Below are 14833 nucleotides of genomic sequence, written 5' to 3'. Positions count from 1 at the left end.
GCTGCTACTACTACTACTAAAATGATTAAAACCTTATTTTTAAGGAATAATCATCAATCATCAATATTTCTTCAATGTTTTAATTGTAATTTTCCAAAAAAAAAAATTTGTTTAATAATATTAATAAGATAGATTAAATGAGTTTTATGCCTTAAAAAATGTAAATACACAATACAGAATTTCTGTGCAAAAAATCATAAGGCTATTGTAAGAATAAATTAAACTTATTTTTATGCTTTCAAATAATTAGACATTCTAAAACAGAATTTGGTAACAATAAAACATAAGGTTGAAAAAAACATTTTATAGGGCCCTAACATATAATATTTAGGGATGCACTATCGGTATCGGGCCCGATTCTGAGCTCCTGTACTCGTACTCGTAATCGTTAAAATGCCCCGATACCAAACGCCGATACCACACAGCATGTGATCAGTGCCATATTCAGACAAAGAGACACCGACAACAGAACAACAGACAGCAGAATGGAGTTATAAGAGATTAAGTGCGTGCACTTCTGTTGTGTGATCTTTGATGTTCACTCACTTAGCACACGCATCATTTGGATTAAAACTAAATCATAAAAATAAGACCATTTATAGGGGCATTCACTATAAACGTCATTTATTTTTAACCTTAGGCATACACGACTTTCTGGCGAAAGTGAATCTGGCGAAAGTGAATCTGAATTTGTTAAACTTTTAATAAATTGATGTTAAATTGTTTAAGTTTCATGATTTTAATTCATTAGACATGCTTTTTGATTAATACAATTTAATTTAACCATTAAAAAAGAGTCCAGAAGAAAAAACCTAGGGGAAACACTGTATATAATAATTAATTCAAATATTTTTCATTAAACATTAATCTTTTAAAACAGTTATGTTAGACTAAATCATGTTAACAATTTTGTTTTGTAATTGTCTGCCATGTTGTTGTTTATTCCTAGAAAATTTCAAGATTTGAAGTTATTTTTTAAACAGGGTTGCCTCAATAAGTAATGAATCAGGAATGAAAAATAAAAAAAAACAGCTCATATGATGTTCAATACCCGGTTTACGGAACATGCCTCTGTAACTGCACCGAATGAAAGTTCACAGAAGGGCTGAGCTGAGAGAGAACACTTAATCTAATTTACCTGCTTTTACTAATCGTGACTAAATTGTTATAAGCATTACATTCTCACTAGAAACTTTGAATTACCCTCTATGAGTTTGTCCTGCTGTTCTAATTGGTCAGGTCAGTCACCTCTTAATTGAGTTGTTTCCAAGTTATTTGTCTTGCATGCGTGTGGACGTGTCCACAGTCCTGACTTCTCTAATGTTCAGTGTCTCTGAGCAGTTGTTTGTTAAGGCAGGAATGGTGGTGACTGGCTTTCTGCTCCAGTGAGCACGTGTCTGTGTTTCTCTGAGCTGCAGCCAACCGCCCCAGCGCCCCATCACAGGAAGAGACCATTTTTCCGCAGACTTGCCTGTCGTCCTCAATGTTCAAAAAAGTTTGATGGCTTGTTTGCCGTATGATGTCGGGATCAGAATGTGCTGTGTTGTTAACTTGTTGATGTGCCCAGTGGAAAGGTGCCTTTCAGTGTGCGCTAATCCACCTTAGGACTTTTTCATATAGGGAAAAGTGAGATGAGATGTATCAGTGGATAAGGTTATGAATTATATCATATATTAAAATGGCAAGGTCCAAATGTAGGAAATACATTATATTACATTTGTCACACTGAAAAAGAGAGAGTTCGCAAAGAGAAACCAACCGTTAAAAGAAAATGATCACAAATCCCCACATATTAAAAGCTACCTCAGCATCAACTGTGAATGAAGCTTGAAAAGAGAGAGGAACATTTCATATTTCCTGCAATCTTATTGTGTCTTTGTTTGTTCTGTCCAGTTTGGGATCTTTTTGTGTTTTGTTTCGCTTAGTATTTTTTAAATTTTTTTGCTTTGTTTTTTTCCCCCCTAGAAACAAATAGCAAAGCAAAACAAAAATCAATCTATTTCAATTTTATATTTTTAAAAATTAAAAACAAAAAATGTTTAAAGTTCTTTCACCATATTAAAATATTCTGAATACTTAACCTTTTCCTGGCTGATTATGGATATTCTAAGTAAAATTCTAAGTTTTAATTTAAATAAGACTCATATTTGAATAATATTTTTTTGTGTTCATATTTTTATTTGAAATGTAAATCATTCGCAGATACACCTGGACATGTCACTGCTTATTATCATTGGGAAAGTGCCACTTTCTTTAGAGATATTATTATTTAAATGAAGACACTTTTTTCTCATTTTAGTTGATAGCAGACACCATGAATTCTAATAAGGTTTAGTAGTTTTAAATTTGTTTACATGTAAACCACTTTCACAGTTCTGACCATTAAAACTGGAAGTTTAATATCACCTTCAGAGATCAAATTTAGTATATTGGTTAATGTGTTATATCAAAATATATGATTAACTGAATTAACAACCGGTATATCTGTTTTTTTTTTTTTTGCCTGTCTCCGTGCTCCAGGTTGGTGAGGGAAGTCACCGGTGTCAACGTCAACATGCGTGTGGGAATACACAGCGGGCGAGTCCACTGTGGGGTGCTGGGATTAAGGAAGTGGCAGTTTGATGTCTGGTCCAACGATGTCACCTTGGCCAATCACATGGAAGCTGGGGGCAAAGCAGGGTGGGTTCATGAACTCTGGAATTTTTTTTTTTTTTGCCCATGTTTTCTCACCTGAACTCCCTGTGTCTCTTCACTTTTAAAATCTGAAAAAATCTTCACGTTTTTATTTAAAAAAAAAATTTTTCCCATTAACACAAGAAAAGTTCAAACAAGTCTCTCAAGTCTCTCTCCAGTTATCTTTCGTCACCGTAGCTTTGTTCGGAATAGCATGCTACCATACTGCTTTCTGTAGTATGTACACTGTGCAAAGTGTTCCTGACTAATTGACTACTACTATTATCAAAATGTCTAAATATAGTTAATCGTATAATAAATTGTAAAAATGGCAGTTTTCTAAAAAATAAACGTCAACATGAAATAGAGAAAAGAATATACACACACACACACACATATACACACACACACACACACACACATATATATATATATATAATAACAAATTATATGATTATAAAACAATAAAATAATATTATATCTCCAGGGTTATTGTTGTTAACTCAGACTTTAAAAATGTTTTTAAATTGCTTGAAATAAAATAAGCATTAACTATATTTTATTTTACTTAAGCTAGTTGCCAAGACAACATTTCTCATTTTTGTTTAGTTTGTTATAGACATAAAAAAAAACCGGATAAAATGACAAATACCCAAAAACTACACTGGAAATAGAAATAATATCATCCCAACATTTCCTTTTTCTTCTTTTTTTTTTTTTTTGGACTGCCAAAGGTTAAGGCATTTATATCTATACAAAATAAGTGTTTCATTTTCCAAAATAGTAAATTAATGCCACTTGCTCAAAATAATGGAAACGTTCATTGCTTCATAATGTGTTCTGTTTCACACACTATAAAAAATTGTAAGCAGCACATACCCAGTATTTAATACAATAGTATTCCATTCTAAATATGGCATTGCCATTCCAGGACATCTTCCCGTCTACATTATGCCTCATGAAAGTTAATGTTATCATCTCAGGCGTATTCATATCACCAAGGCCACACTGAACTATCTGAATGGGGATTATGATGTGGAACCTGGATTTGGTGGAGAAAGAAACGTCTATCTCAAGAAGCACAACATTGAAACTTACCTCATTGTGGGCTGCAGTCAGAAGCAGGTGAGACATTCTTTTCCTCTTCATCAACGAATGGTATTAGTTCTATTTTAATATAAATTCAGGTGAAATAAAACATTCTATGGTCTACTTTCACTTGCGTATTTCGAATTGCTTATTAAACTTTGTAACCTGAGACAGTTGAGGTCAACATGCTGTGGTTCTCCATTAATATTCACATCCTTTTCAAGCAGAAACACCTAGCGCTCAGGAATAGCATGACTCACATGATGCTGGCAAGCAGATGAATGCAAATAAGCTATGTGGATAAATTCAGGGAAATATGACGTCAGAAGACAAGCTAGTTATTGACTATGACATTAAAAAGCATTGACCGTAATACTGCTCTGGTTTTGTATTTCCCTTCACAGAAAGAAGAAAAGGCCATGATTGCTAAAATGAACCGGCAACACACCAACTCGGTCACACATAATAGCACTCACTGGACCGACCGGCCCTTCTACAATCACCTGGGTGGCAATCAAGTTTCCAAAGAGATGAAGAGGATGGTGAGGAAACTACACTTTTGAAAGGGCCGCATTAACCACCATTGTAGGATGACAACATTGTCTGAGTTGTGAAAAACAGTTGGTTTGCATTTACTCTAATTGCTGTATCTAAAACCCATTACCGCCTCTGTTGGAGGATAAGGCCTTTGACAGGGTTGGCTTTTTGTACCATGTGTTAACTAAGCCAAAACAATCCCAAGGACATTGCTTTAGGGCCACATGTAAAGGGCCTCATGCCTTTTTTTTTTGTGTAGTCCCTGTTCTTTCATTCAGTTCTCAGCTCTTCCCTGGCTCCGAACCCAAAGGGAACGGCACTCTAATTAAATAAACTTGGATTGCCTCACATACCGCCCTGAGGGATTTAATCAGGCAAAGTGGAACCAGCAATTAGTTCCTGTGTGCTCCATGGGAATACCCTTTATCTTTTCTTTTTTGTCTGAATCACCTGTTCCTTCTCATCTTGGTTAACATAGTAAGAAGGAACACAGAAATCCATCTTAATAACTTGTTCTCGCTACAACCGATACATTATACTGAGATCTCAAATAAAACATTACAGGAATATTGACCTTTCCATTATAAAAAGATATGTCTACAGTTTAAATTTACAGTAATATGAATTTTTTTCTATGTTAGAAAACTTTTTCCAATCCCAGTTTAATGTACAACTGGGAGTTAGCTGTTAATTAAAGCTATCCATTCCCATTCATTACACTTAAAATTAAAATCTAAATTCAAAATATTGCCAAAAACTATATTTCTATGTTAGAAAACCTTGTCCAGTCCCAGTTTAATGTAGAACTGGAATTAACCATTCATTGGTTGATTTCTGCTAAATAAAGCTATCTATTACCATTCTCATTCATTAAACTTAAAAGTAAAAAATTAAAAACAGAAAACATAAAAATTGCAGTTGCTCGATGGCACAGGATCCTGTAGAATTTTATGATTTTAAATATTCCAACATAAATGTGCCACATCAGTTTTCAGCTGATCATTAGGGCTCTAGAAAACATCAACAATACTATTATGAAATATTTGTAAAAAAAAATTGGGGTCAGTAAGATTTTTTTCACCAAGGATGCATTAAATTGATCAAAACTGACAGCAAAGACATTTATAATGTTACAAAAAAATACTGTTTCAAATAAATGCTGTTTTTTTTTTTTTTTACATTTTCCACAAAAATATTAAGCAGCACAACTGTTTTCAACATTGATAATAATAAGAAATGTTTCTTAGCATATTAATATGATTTCTGCTTCATGTGACATTGAAGAATGGAGTAATGACTGATTAAAATTCAGCTTTGTTATCACAGGAATAAATTACATTCTGAAACAAATTAAAGTAGAAAACTATTTTAAGTTGTAATAATATTTTAACATTACTTTTTTGACAAATAAATGCAGCCTTGGTCAGCATAAGAGACTTCTTTACAGACCACAATCTTTTGAATGATGAGAGAGGTAGAGAGAGAGCAGAATGTTTTGAGATCTGCTTTTGAAAAAAATGGTGTAGTTACAACATCCACCAGCAGGGGGTTGGTAGATATTGTATTTTGCTGTTGGGATGTGTTTGTCCAACCAACAGCAGATAGTGGGAGCCTGTTTGTAATTATTTGTGCAGTTCTGTTTGATAGTGGCACAGATAAATCCAGCTCGATATATCCTGCTGGAGCTCAGACTAGCATGTAATTGCCAGATATCTGTCCACGCCTACACAAACACAGAGCATTGATGAAGGGAGATAAACATGTGGTGTTTTCTGACGAACAGAATATCTGTATCATAATAACAACAGCACCTGTTTATGCCTATTGTATTGTCTAGAGGCTTGCATTGGCCCAGAAGATGTTGGTTAGTTGAAGGAGAGAAACAAATGGTGTAACACCAACATACTGACTGGGTCATAGTCTCTGCCGAGGCCTGTGCGTGGGAGTGCATCTGAGTCTTCTGAGACTATACATTTAGTGACTGTTATTATGCATCTAGTAACTTGTCTCATGGATGCTTTTTACTCCCATAATTTAATGTTTAGTGGTTAGAAATTACCATTAAAATGGCCATTTGGTATTTAATGGGAACATTCAGTCTGTTCCTTGACCCCACAGATCTTTTAATGTATTAAGTCTGTATCATTTAGCAGATGCTTTTATCCAAAGCACTTATTGTAGAGAATGGGCTTCTCATATTACCGGTTTTCAGCAGTCAATACCAATGCAAGTGATTTAAATAAGTAATACAAAACAAATTTTCTATACCAATACTACAGCAAAAAACTAAAATGTGTGTCATATGTTCTGGACACACTTGAATTTATGTTTTTTAAGTTTATATTTAAATATTATTATTATTTTGAATATTTAAGTTTGTTTTTCTTTCAATCTAAAAAGGGACTTTTGCTTAGGGCTGTTGCGATAACCGCAATATCGCAATACCACGCTACTGACGAGCAAACCGCAGAGGAATGCAAAAACCGCAGCAACCTTTTTTCATAGGGTTATGCCCTTCTCGTTTTACACATAATAACATAATGTGTACCATGCTGATCTGAACAGAGGCTCCGTAGATTTGCACTTAACAAGCCTAAACAGACAGCGAATGAGAGAGAGATCAACTGAGCATGTGCAATTACTTGCGAGTCATATATATTTGTGAAAATTGGTTGTCATGTCCAAGGAAAGCCAAATCTCTGTCTTCGCAAAGATGCATTGCTGGTCAGCTGAGCCTTCTAAAGTGGCGCTCAAAAGTTAATTGATTTCAACAGTGTGTTTCATTAAGTCTCTCTTTGAATGAATCAGTGTTTTTGAAGTGTTGAATGAATGGTTTAAAGGCTCACTCAAAGACGGTCCCTTGCCGCCACCTTGTGGTGCAACAATGTAACTGCACTGACTTGCAGGTGGAAATATCAATAGAAAGTCTCTTGTCCAGTCGGATTCGAGGATCAGAACGAACTGTTATACATATAGGCTAACAATAGCCTAACGATCTTATTGTCAGGTTTATGTTCTGTTATGTGGATCGTCATTTTGTCACTCTCTACTGTTTACTTATTTCAACGCTATTTGGTTTCGGTTTCATTGGTTTCTGAATATGATCTCATTATATCGTAACATACACACACAGATTTTATATATATATATATATATATATATATGGCAATAATACTGCATACCGCGCTATTGAGCCACTCAAAATTACCGCAAGGGTAATTCCTTCACCGCGACAGCCCTACTTTTGCTTAAATGTTTGAAGTCAGTTTTGGAGACAGATATAAACTGTGCTCAGTAGTAATAGTAATTTTAATAATAATAATAATATATATATATATTACAATATATATATTTTTACAATAATACAATTAATTTTACCCAACATTTGTATGTGCTATGCATCAAACTTTGTTAAAATCAATTGTGACTTGTGCTGCCTGTGTAAACCAACCAGATGTCTTTGTAGGCAGTATCTATTTAAAACCCTTTGCAGAAAACAAAAAACACTAACCGTTAAAGCACATGTTAAACATGAGCCTATTTGGTTTCCTCTCCATATTTCCCATGTCCTCCTACCACGATAAATCAATGCCTCATCAGCCAGCTCTGTTTTACTTCTGTTCTCAGTGGGGTCTGAATTGAAATTCCTCCAAAAGTGCTTGTGGTCATAAATCAAGCCACCTGAATCAGCTCTCAGCTTGTTTATACACAATGTCAGTCATCATGTATTCGGTTATATCAGTACAGTCATCATTTCTCAGTCTCACAGCAGTGCTCCGTTTTCAACTTTGCAGTCTTTCCATAAATGATTGTCTTTATTTATGTATATTTCTTGTATTCCCCAACCTCTCCCTTTTCTCTGTGTTTATATTTTGTTACTGCATTAGTCACTGCTCTGTTATTTGCAGCATGACAGTATAAGAAATTAATAGAGATTTATACTTGTTTTGGAATGGGGTGTTGGGTAGATCATTGTTTTTTTATCACCCCAACAAGAAAAGAAGTTCGTGGTGCAAACGTTTTCCAGGGAAGATAGCATTTAAATTCGCTCAATCCCTTTAATCGAGAACTTTTGTTACTTTTTTGATGTCCTCCAGAAGGGGTCACTGTTGTGCTGATTGTACAAATGCAGACATTCTAATACTCATCCATTCTGCATTGATGTTTAATGCATTTCTCTTCTAATTTTGTTGCAGGGATTTGAGGATCCCAAAGACAAGTGAGTATATGGAGCATATACTTCCTACCTCCACCTTGCATGCCAATTCCTTTATTAATAGTTGATTACAGAATTTGTCTCATATACACTACCGTACAAATGTTTGGAGTCAGCAAGGTTTTGGGAAGAAGTCTCTAATGCTTACCAAGCTGCATTTATTTGCTAAAAAAATACAGCAAAAACAGTAGTATTGTGAAATATTTGTACAATTTAAAAACTCTTTTATATTTTATTATATTTTAAAATGTAATTTATGTGACAGTAGAGCTGAATTTTCAGCAGCCATTACTATAGTTTTCAGTGTGACATTAGAAAGCATACTAATATGCTGATTTGCTGCTCAAGAAACATTTCTTATTATTATTATCAGTTAAAAACAATTGTGGTGTTTAATATTTTTGAAGAAACCATGACAGTTTTCAGGATTCCTTCAAATGCACTTGAACAGTAAACGGTACTAATTTCTTTCAAAAATAAAAAGTGTTACTGACCCTAAACTTTTGAATGGTGTATATATAGTTTTGAATTATATAACACTTAAAATAAGTAAAACTAATATTATGAAACATATAGTACAGACTTTTAAATGTGGTTGAATGCGGTGCATTCAAAGCAGTTTATTGGTTATAAAATAACCAATACAGACTCGGAATGCATCAGTTGAATTATATATCAATCAAGCAAGTACTTCAGCAATGAAAGTCTGCTGGTTTTGTTCAGTGTCACATAAGTAGGGCTGCTGAATATGGCGGGTGGGAAACTGCAAAATGGAGTAAATGGCTGAAAAGGAGTTAAGTCTACTACAGTTGTTGTACACAGATGTTGGCACAGATTCCATGCAGGCCTACTTAATAAGACACTAAAATATATTCAAATGTGATTGAACTGCCAACTATAAATGAACTAATCAACACATGCATGTAGTGTGAGCATATCCATCACTTTTCCAGAGGTGTTGAAAAGTATCAGAACCTAGAATCCTGGGTCTCTTGACACTTACGCATGTATCACTGTGCTTCTCTAGCATATTAACTAGTCAGCATTTATCTAACCATGTGAATGCAGAAATGCAAGCCAGTTTGCTGCTTAAGGCAATTCACCATCAAACCATATACTGTAACTGAGTGACTACAAACCCGTTATATGTCCATTTTGACACTTCTCTGTCAAATGAGCACTTTCAGTATTTGAATACAAATGCAGGATCTAGTTTTGCTGATGTGATTTAGCAGTTACTGAATTGCATGAACATGACTGCAAGGCCTTGAATTCTTTAGCAGATGATTTGTTTTTTTTAACGTAATCCATTTTACTCACAATCATCCAAGGCTGGTAACCATGTTGATTCTAAAGCTGCCCTTACCTCTGTCATCATTTGTTTTTTGGGGGTGCGGTACTGCTGCTTTTTGGTGGTCTGGCTGTATAGTATTAAGTTAAAGGATAACTAAGAGGGGAGGAAGAAGGTAGAAAAACTGTGTCTCGTCTTGTTATCTAGACATTTCATTTTCAGAAACACGCAAGAAAACCTGAACCCTGAGGATGAGGTGGATGAGTTTCTGGGACGTGCCATTGACGCTCGAAGCATCGACCGATTACGGTCCGAACAAGTCAAGAAATTTCTGCTGACGTTCCAAGAACCTGACCTGGAGAAGAAGGTATGGCTTTCATGTCTGTGACTAGCTTCAATGATAAGATAAACCTTAACACCACAACCTGATTTATTAGGTAATGCTAATCCACACAATGTCTTTTTTCTTCCGTGAACCACACAAAAGGAGAAATTTAGCAAAGTGTTCACACTGCTCTTTTCCATACATTGAAAAAACCAAACCAAATTTTTGTTTATTGAAATAAATATGAAATAAAATAAAATGGCAACTTCCTGAAATAAAATAAGTTGATGTACTAAAATGACTAAAACTGAAATAAAAATAAATTAAAGCTAGGTAGAAATAAAAAAAAGTCTAACAAAAATGACAAAAGCATATAACAAAATTAATAAAACATTAAAATGAAAACTGAAAATATAAAAATAAAAGCTTAATATTAATAAATACTAAAATAGTAGATAATGAGTGCTTAATTAACAGCTGTCAATCTCCAAAAATGACAAAATAAACCCACTATAAAATTAGTCTATGTAAGTTATGCACTATATGAACATTTTTCACATTGTTGTCCACAGAAAATCTTGATTGCACCTTACATAAGTTGATCATGTGAGTGTGTTTTTATGCCTGTCAAGTTTAAATCAGTTTCTTCCCTCAGGCCATCCATCTCATGAACACTTAACAATAACTGTGGAACACACACTATTTATTCACTCATACACTTATTTATCTAACACTCATACTCAGTCTACATTTCAATTTGCACATAATATACCTGTACATACAACTGTCTATTGTTATATACCTGTACATACAATTGTCGATTTGTATATTTTTATTCCTTAGTTACTTGTTCTATTTTTCTATTTTTTATTATCTGTGTTTTTGTTCTGTCACTGTCATTCTGTTACACTGTGGAGCTTCTGTCATGAAAACAAATTCCTCGTATGTGTAAACATACCTGGCAATAAAATAAAACTCACTCATTCACTCATTCTAAATAATAATAATTATTATTATTATTTAAAAAAAGTTCTTCTGATTTAAATGCATAATCAAGCTGACATTATCTAGCCTTCTAGGGATTTTGTTGTAAATTGCATGACTTGTGAGCAGGAAACCATTTAACAGATCATTAGTTATTATAACTGGTAAATTGTTCCTTCAGTTGCAAAAAATAGGGCAGAGAGCCAATCAGACGTCCATTATGGTACTGTTGTACAGAAAAAAAAAAGTATTCAGCATAGCTCAAAGATGTGGCACGCTGCTAAGATGAATAGAGGCAATGAAATTCAAGGTCCAGGTTCAGAATGAGTCAGAGACTGACGTCTTTATGCTGCACTGTGATTTAAGTCATTTTATGGTGTTACCTTCAAAGCATTTGTCACCACTGACCTCCCCCACCTCAGAGAGATGCCCAACTTTCCCAGAAAAGATGGCGTTTTTGTCACAGTGTAGGAGACTAGGTTTCTTTATAAAGATACTGATGAAAGGGTAATGGAACGAAAGTTTCTCAGCCTCTGCATTTACGTTCTCATCCGCCACTTTTAGCTGGTTGTGTGCCGGTACTTCTCGTACTTCTGGCACTGATCACACGGCTCTTTCAGAGACTTGCCTCCAGTTTGTTAGGGGGAGATAATTATTGCTTTTGTTGTCTTTCATTGTCTGTGTCCAGAACGTCTATTTTAGGCTCATGAATGAAGCAGTTATCTTCCATAGTCTTTGTTGAAGAGTTATCTTCCATAGTCTTTAAAGAAATGTACTTGATATTATTTTTGAGATATTTTACATATTTGCTATACTGTTCAAAAGTTTGGGCTCAGAAATATTTTTTGTTTTATTTAGAAAGGATGAATTACATTAATCAAAAGGGAAAGACATTTAAAATGTCACCAAAGAAATATCGAATAAGTGCTGTTCTTTTTAACTTTCTATTCATCAAAGAATTCAGAAAGAAATGTATCATGGTTTCCGCAAAAATATTAAGCAGCACAACTGTTTTCAACATTAATAAGAAATGTTGAGCTCCAAATCAGCGTGTTAGAATGATTTCTGAAGGATCATGCGCACTGAAGACTGGAGTATTTCATTTGATTTTACTTGACTTGACTTTACAAGCAACTGAATTACACAAACAGTTTTTAAAATATCTACTATTTTCAGGGTTTCCAGTACTGTGGAAAACCTAGAAAAATTAAGAAATTTTACAGTTGTGATTTCCAAGCCTGGATATGTCCTAAAACATAAAAGCTAACAATGTATAATGCATTAATTGTTTACTAATTATACTCAGATAAAATATTTAATGGGCTCGAAATGGCTCTTTGTGTGTGCAGTATCAGTTATCACAAAGAACTGGAAAAGTTAAAGAAAAGCCTGGGAACCCTGGTGTTTCATCAACACATCCACAGTCGGTAAAACACTACTTGCTTTCACATGCCATTCAAACTGTATTTGTAACTCCACTCTTTTCTCTCCTCTTTCCTCACCTTCTCTCAGTACTCCAAACAGGTAGACGCCAGGTTCGGAGCGTATGTAGCCTGCGCTTCCCTCGTCTTTTTATTCATCTGCTTCATTCAGATCGTCATTGTGCCACAGTAAGTACACTTCAGTTAAATACCTGATCCTTGCAAATGTTTTCTGGTCCATTCAAACAAGCCAAAGGCTTAGAGAAGGTTTTGTTTGATAATGAATGGGAATACACTTGAGCTTTCGTATACAGAAGCTTTCATTCATTTCGACTTTGTAAAGGTGAAGACAGTTAGTACCTGAGCAGCCAAAGCAGGGCTCTCCTCTCCCTTAGACCCTATGTTAATTATGACATATAATAATTCTGTTTAAAATGACACAGAGCTATTTTCTATTCACCTGGTTCCCTCTCTACACCTGTGTGTTGCTCTGCAGCTCTGGGCTGATGGTTGGCTTCTATATGCTGTGCCTGGTCCTCGTGATGGCTGTCATGTTCATCTCAGCCATTTACTCCTGTTTTGGGGTGAGTGAAATGTTGGTATTGTGCGAAATATAGCCTATATAATGTTAATGTGCAATTTTTATGAAATTCTGAATAATAATAATTATATAATCAAATCTATATAAATATAATACATTTAGAGGACAAGCCATGAGCAACATGCTTTTTTTTTTGTCTGTACAACAATGCAGGAAAACACAAAAACCCTGTCCTCAGCCCTAGAATACAATACAACTTAAGACGTCCTTCACAGACCATTTCCTAACATTCTCACAGAGACATCATCGCTAAATCCAAGTGTTTATCAACCTTCAAATTCTCCACTAAAACAATCTGAGCGGGTTTGATTGATTTGGGGCTTTTAGCTGCGTAACTTTGAGCTGGTCTCCAGAGACAGTGAGTCACACAGAGCAAAGCCAGAGACACAATAAAGCGCTGGCAGCTCATTTGTGCACACTGAGGGGGAACTGTCACTGCATTGCTCAATGGGCGGCAAGGGGCATCACAGGTCTTTCCTTAGAGATGCTGTGGAATTAGATTCTGAACTTCCTGACCTGTGAAAAGTCTTTCATAAAAGCCTGTTCTACAAAATCTCTGCAAACCAACAAGATAAATAAGGTCTTTGTCTTATGTTTTACATACACTACCGGTCAAAAGTACAGGAGTTTCTTATGCTCATCAAGGCTGCATTTATTTGATCAAAAATACAGGAAAAAATGTAATATTGTGAAATATTATTATGATGTAAAATAACGTTTTTCTATTTTAATATACATTTAAAATCTAATTTATTCCTGTGATGCAAAGCTGAGTTTTCAGCATCATTATTCCAGTCTTCAGTGTCACATGATCCTTCAGAAATCATTCTAATATGCTGATTTATTATCAGTGCTGGAAACGGTTGTGCTGCTTAATATTTTTTTTGGAACGTGATACTTTTTTCAGGATTTTTGATGGATAAAAAGTTAAAAAGAAGAGCATTTATTTAAAATAGAAATCTTTTCTAACAATATACAATACAGTTCAAAAGTTTGGGGTCAGTACATTTTTTATTCTTTTTTTTTTTTTTAAGAATTTAACATTCTAATATGCTGATTTATTATCAGTGCTGGAAACGGTTGTGCTGCTTAATATTTTTTTTGGAACGTGATACTTTTTTCAGGATTTTTGATGGATAAAAAGTTAAAAAGAAGAGCATTTATTTAAAATAGAAATCTTTTCTAACAATATACAATACAGTTCAAAAGTTTGGGGTCAGTACATTTTTTATTCTTTTTTTTTTTTTAAGAATTTAAAACTTTTATTCAGCAAGGATGTGTTAAATTGATAAGAAGTGATAGCAAAGATTAATATTGTTAGAAAAGATTTCTATTTTAAATAAATGCTCTTTTAAACTTTTTATTCATCAAAGAATCCTGAAAAAAGTATCGCAGTTTCCAAAAAAATATTTGGCAGCACAACTGTTGCCAACATTGATAATTCTAATAATAAATCAGCATATTAGAATGATTTCTGAAGGATCATGTGGCACTTTATACTGGAGAAATGGCTGATGGAAATTCAGCTTTGCATCACAGAAATAAATGATATTTTAATGGATATTAAAATAGAAACCATTATTTTATATTTTAATAACACTTTGCAAGATTACTGTTTTTTTTCTGTATTTTTGATCAAATAAATGCAGCCTTGATGAACATAAGAGACTTCTTTAAAAAACATTACAAGTCTTAC

At 34.2% G+C, this 14833-nt stretch overlaps 1 protein-coding gene across 1 annotated transcript in view; it reads left to right on the top strand.

The window, feature by feature from the left end:
• LOC107596066 (adenylate cyclase type 5-like) overlaps nucleotides 1-14833 on the top strand; it is a 98214-nt gene that overhangs the window by 74147 nt on the left and 9234 nt on the right. The window contains exons 7-13 of the mRNA XM_016286674.1: nucleotides 2521-2679; nucleotides 3657-3798; nucleotides 4167-4304; nucleotides 8496-8518; nucleotides 10029-10173; nucleotides 12628-12725; nucleotides 13033-13120. Coding sequence (XP_016142160.1) covers nucleotides 2521-2679; nucleotides 3657-3798; nucleotides 4167-4304; nucleotides 8496-8518; nucleotides 10029-10173; nucleotides 12628-12725; nucleotides 13033-13120 — 793 coding nt within the window. The remainder of the gene's footprint in view (nucleotides 1-2520; nucleotides 2680-3656; nucleotides 3799-4166; nucleotides 4305-8495; nucleotides 8519-10028; nucleotides 10174-12627; nucleotides 12726-13032; nucleotides 13121-14833) is intronic.

Source organism: Sinocyclocheilus grahami, unplaced genomic scaffold (assembly GCF_001515645.1).
Source record: "Sinocyclocheilus grahami isolate Dianchi unplaced genomic scaffold, SAMN03320097.WGS_v1.1 scaffold214.1, whole genome shotgun sequence".
Lineage (NCBI taxonomy): Eukaryota > Metazoa > Chordata > Actinopteri > Cypriniformes > Cyprinidae > Sinocyclocheilus > Sinocyclocheilus grahami.
Note: the sequence above shows the minus strand (reverse complement) of the source record. Positions and strands in the feature narration are given on the sequence as shown.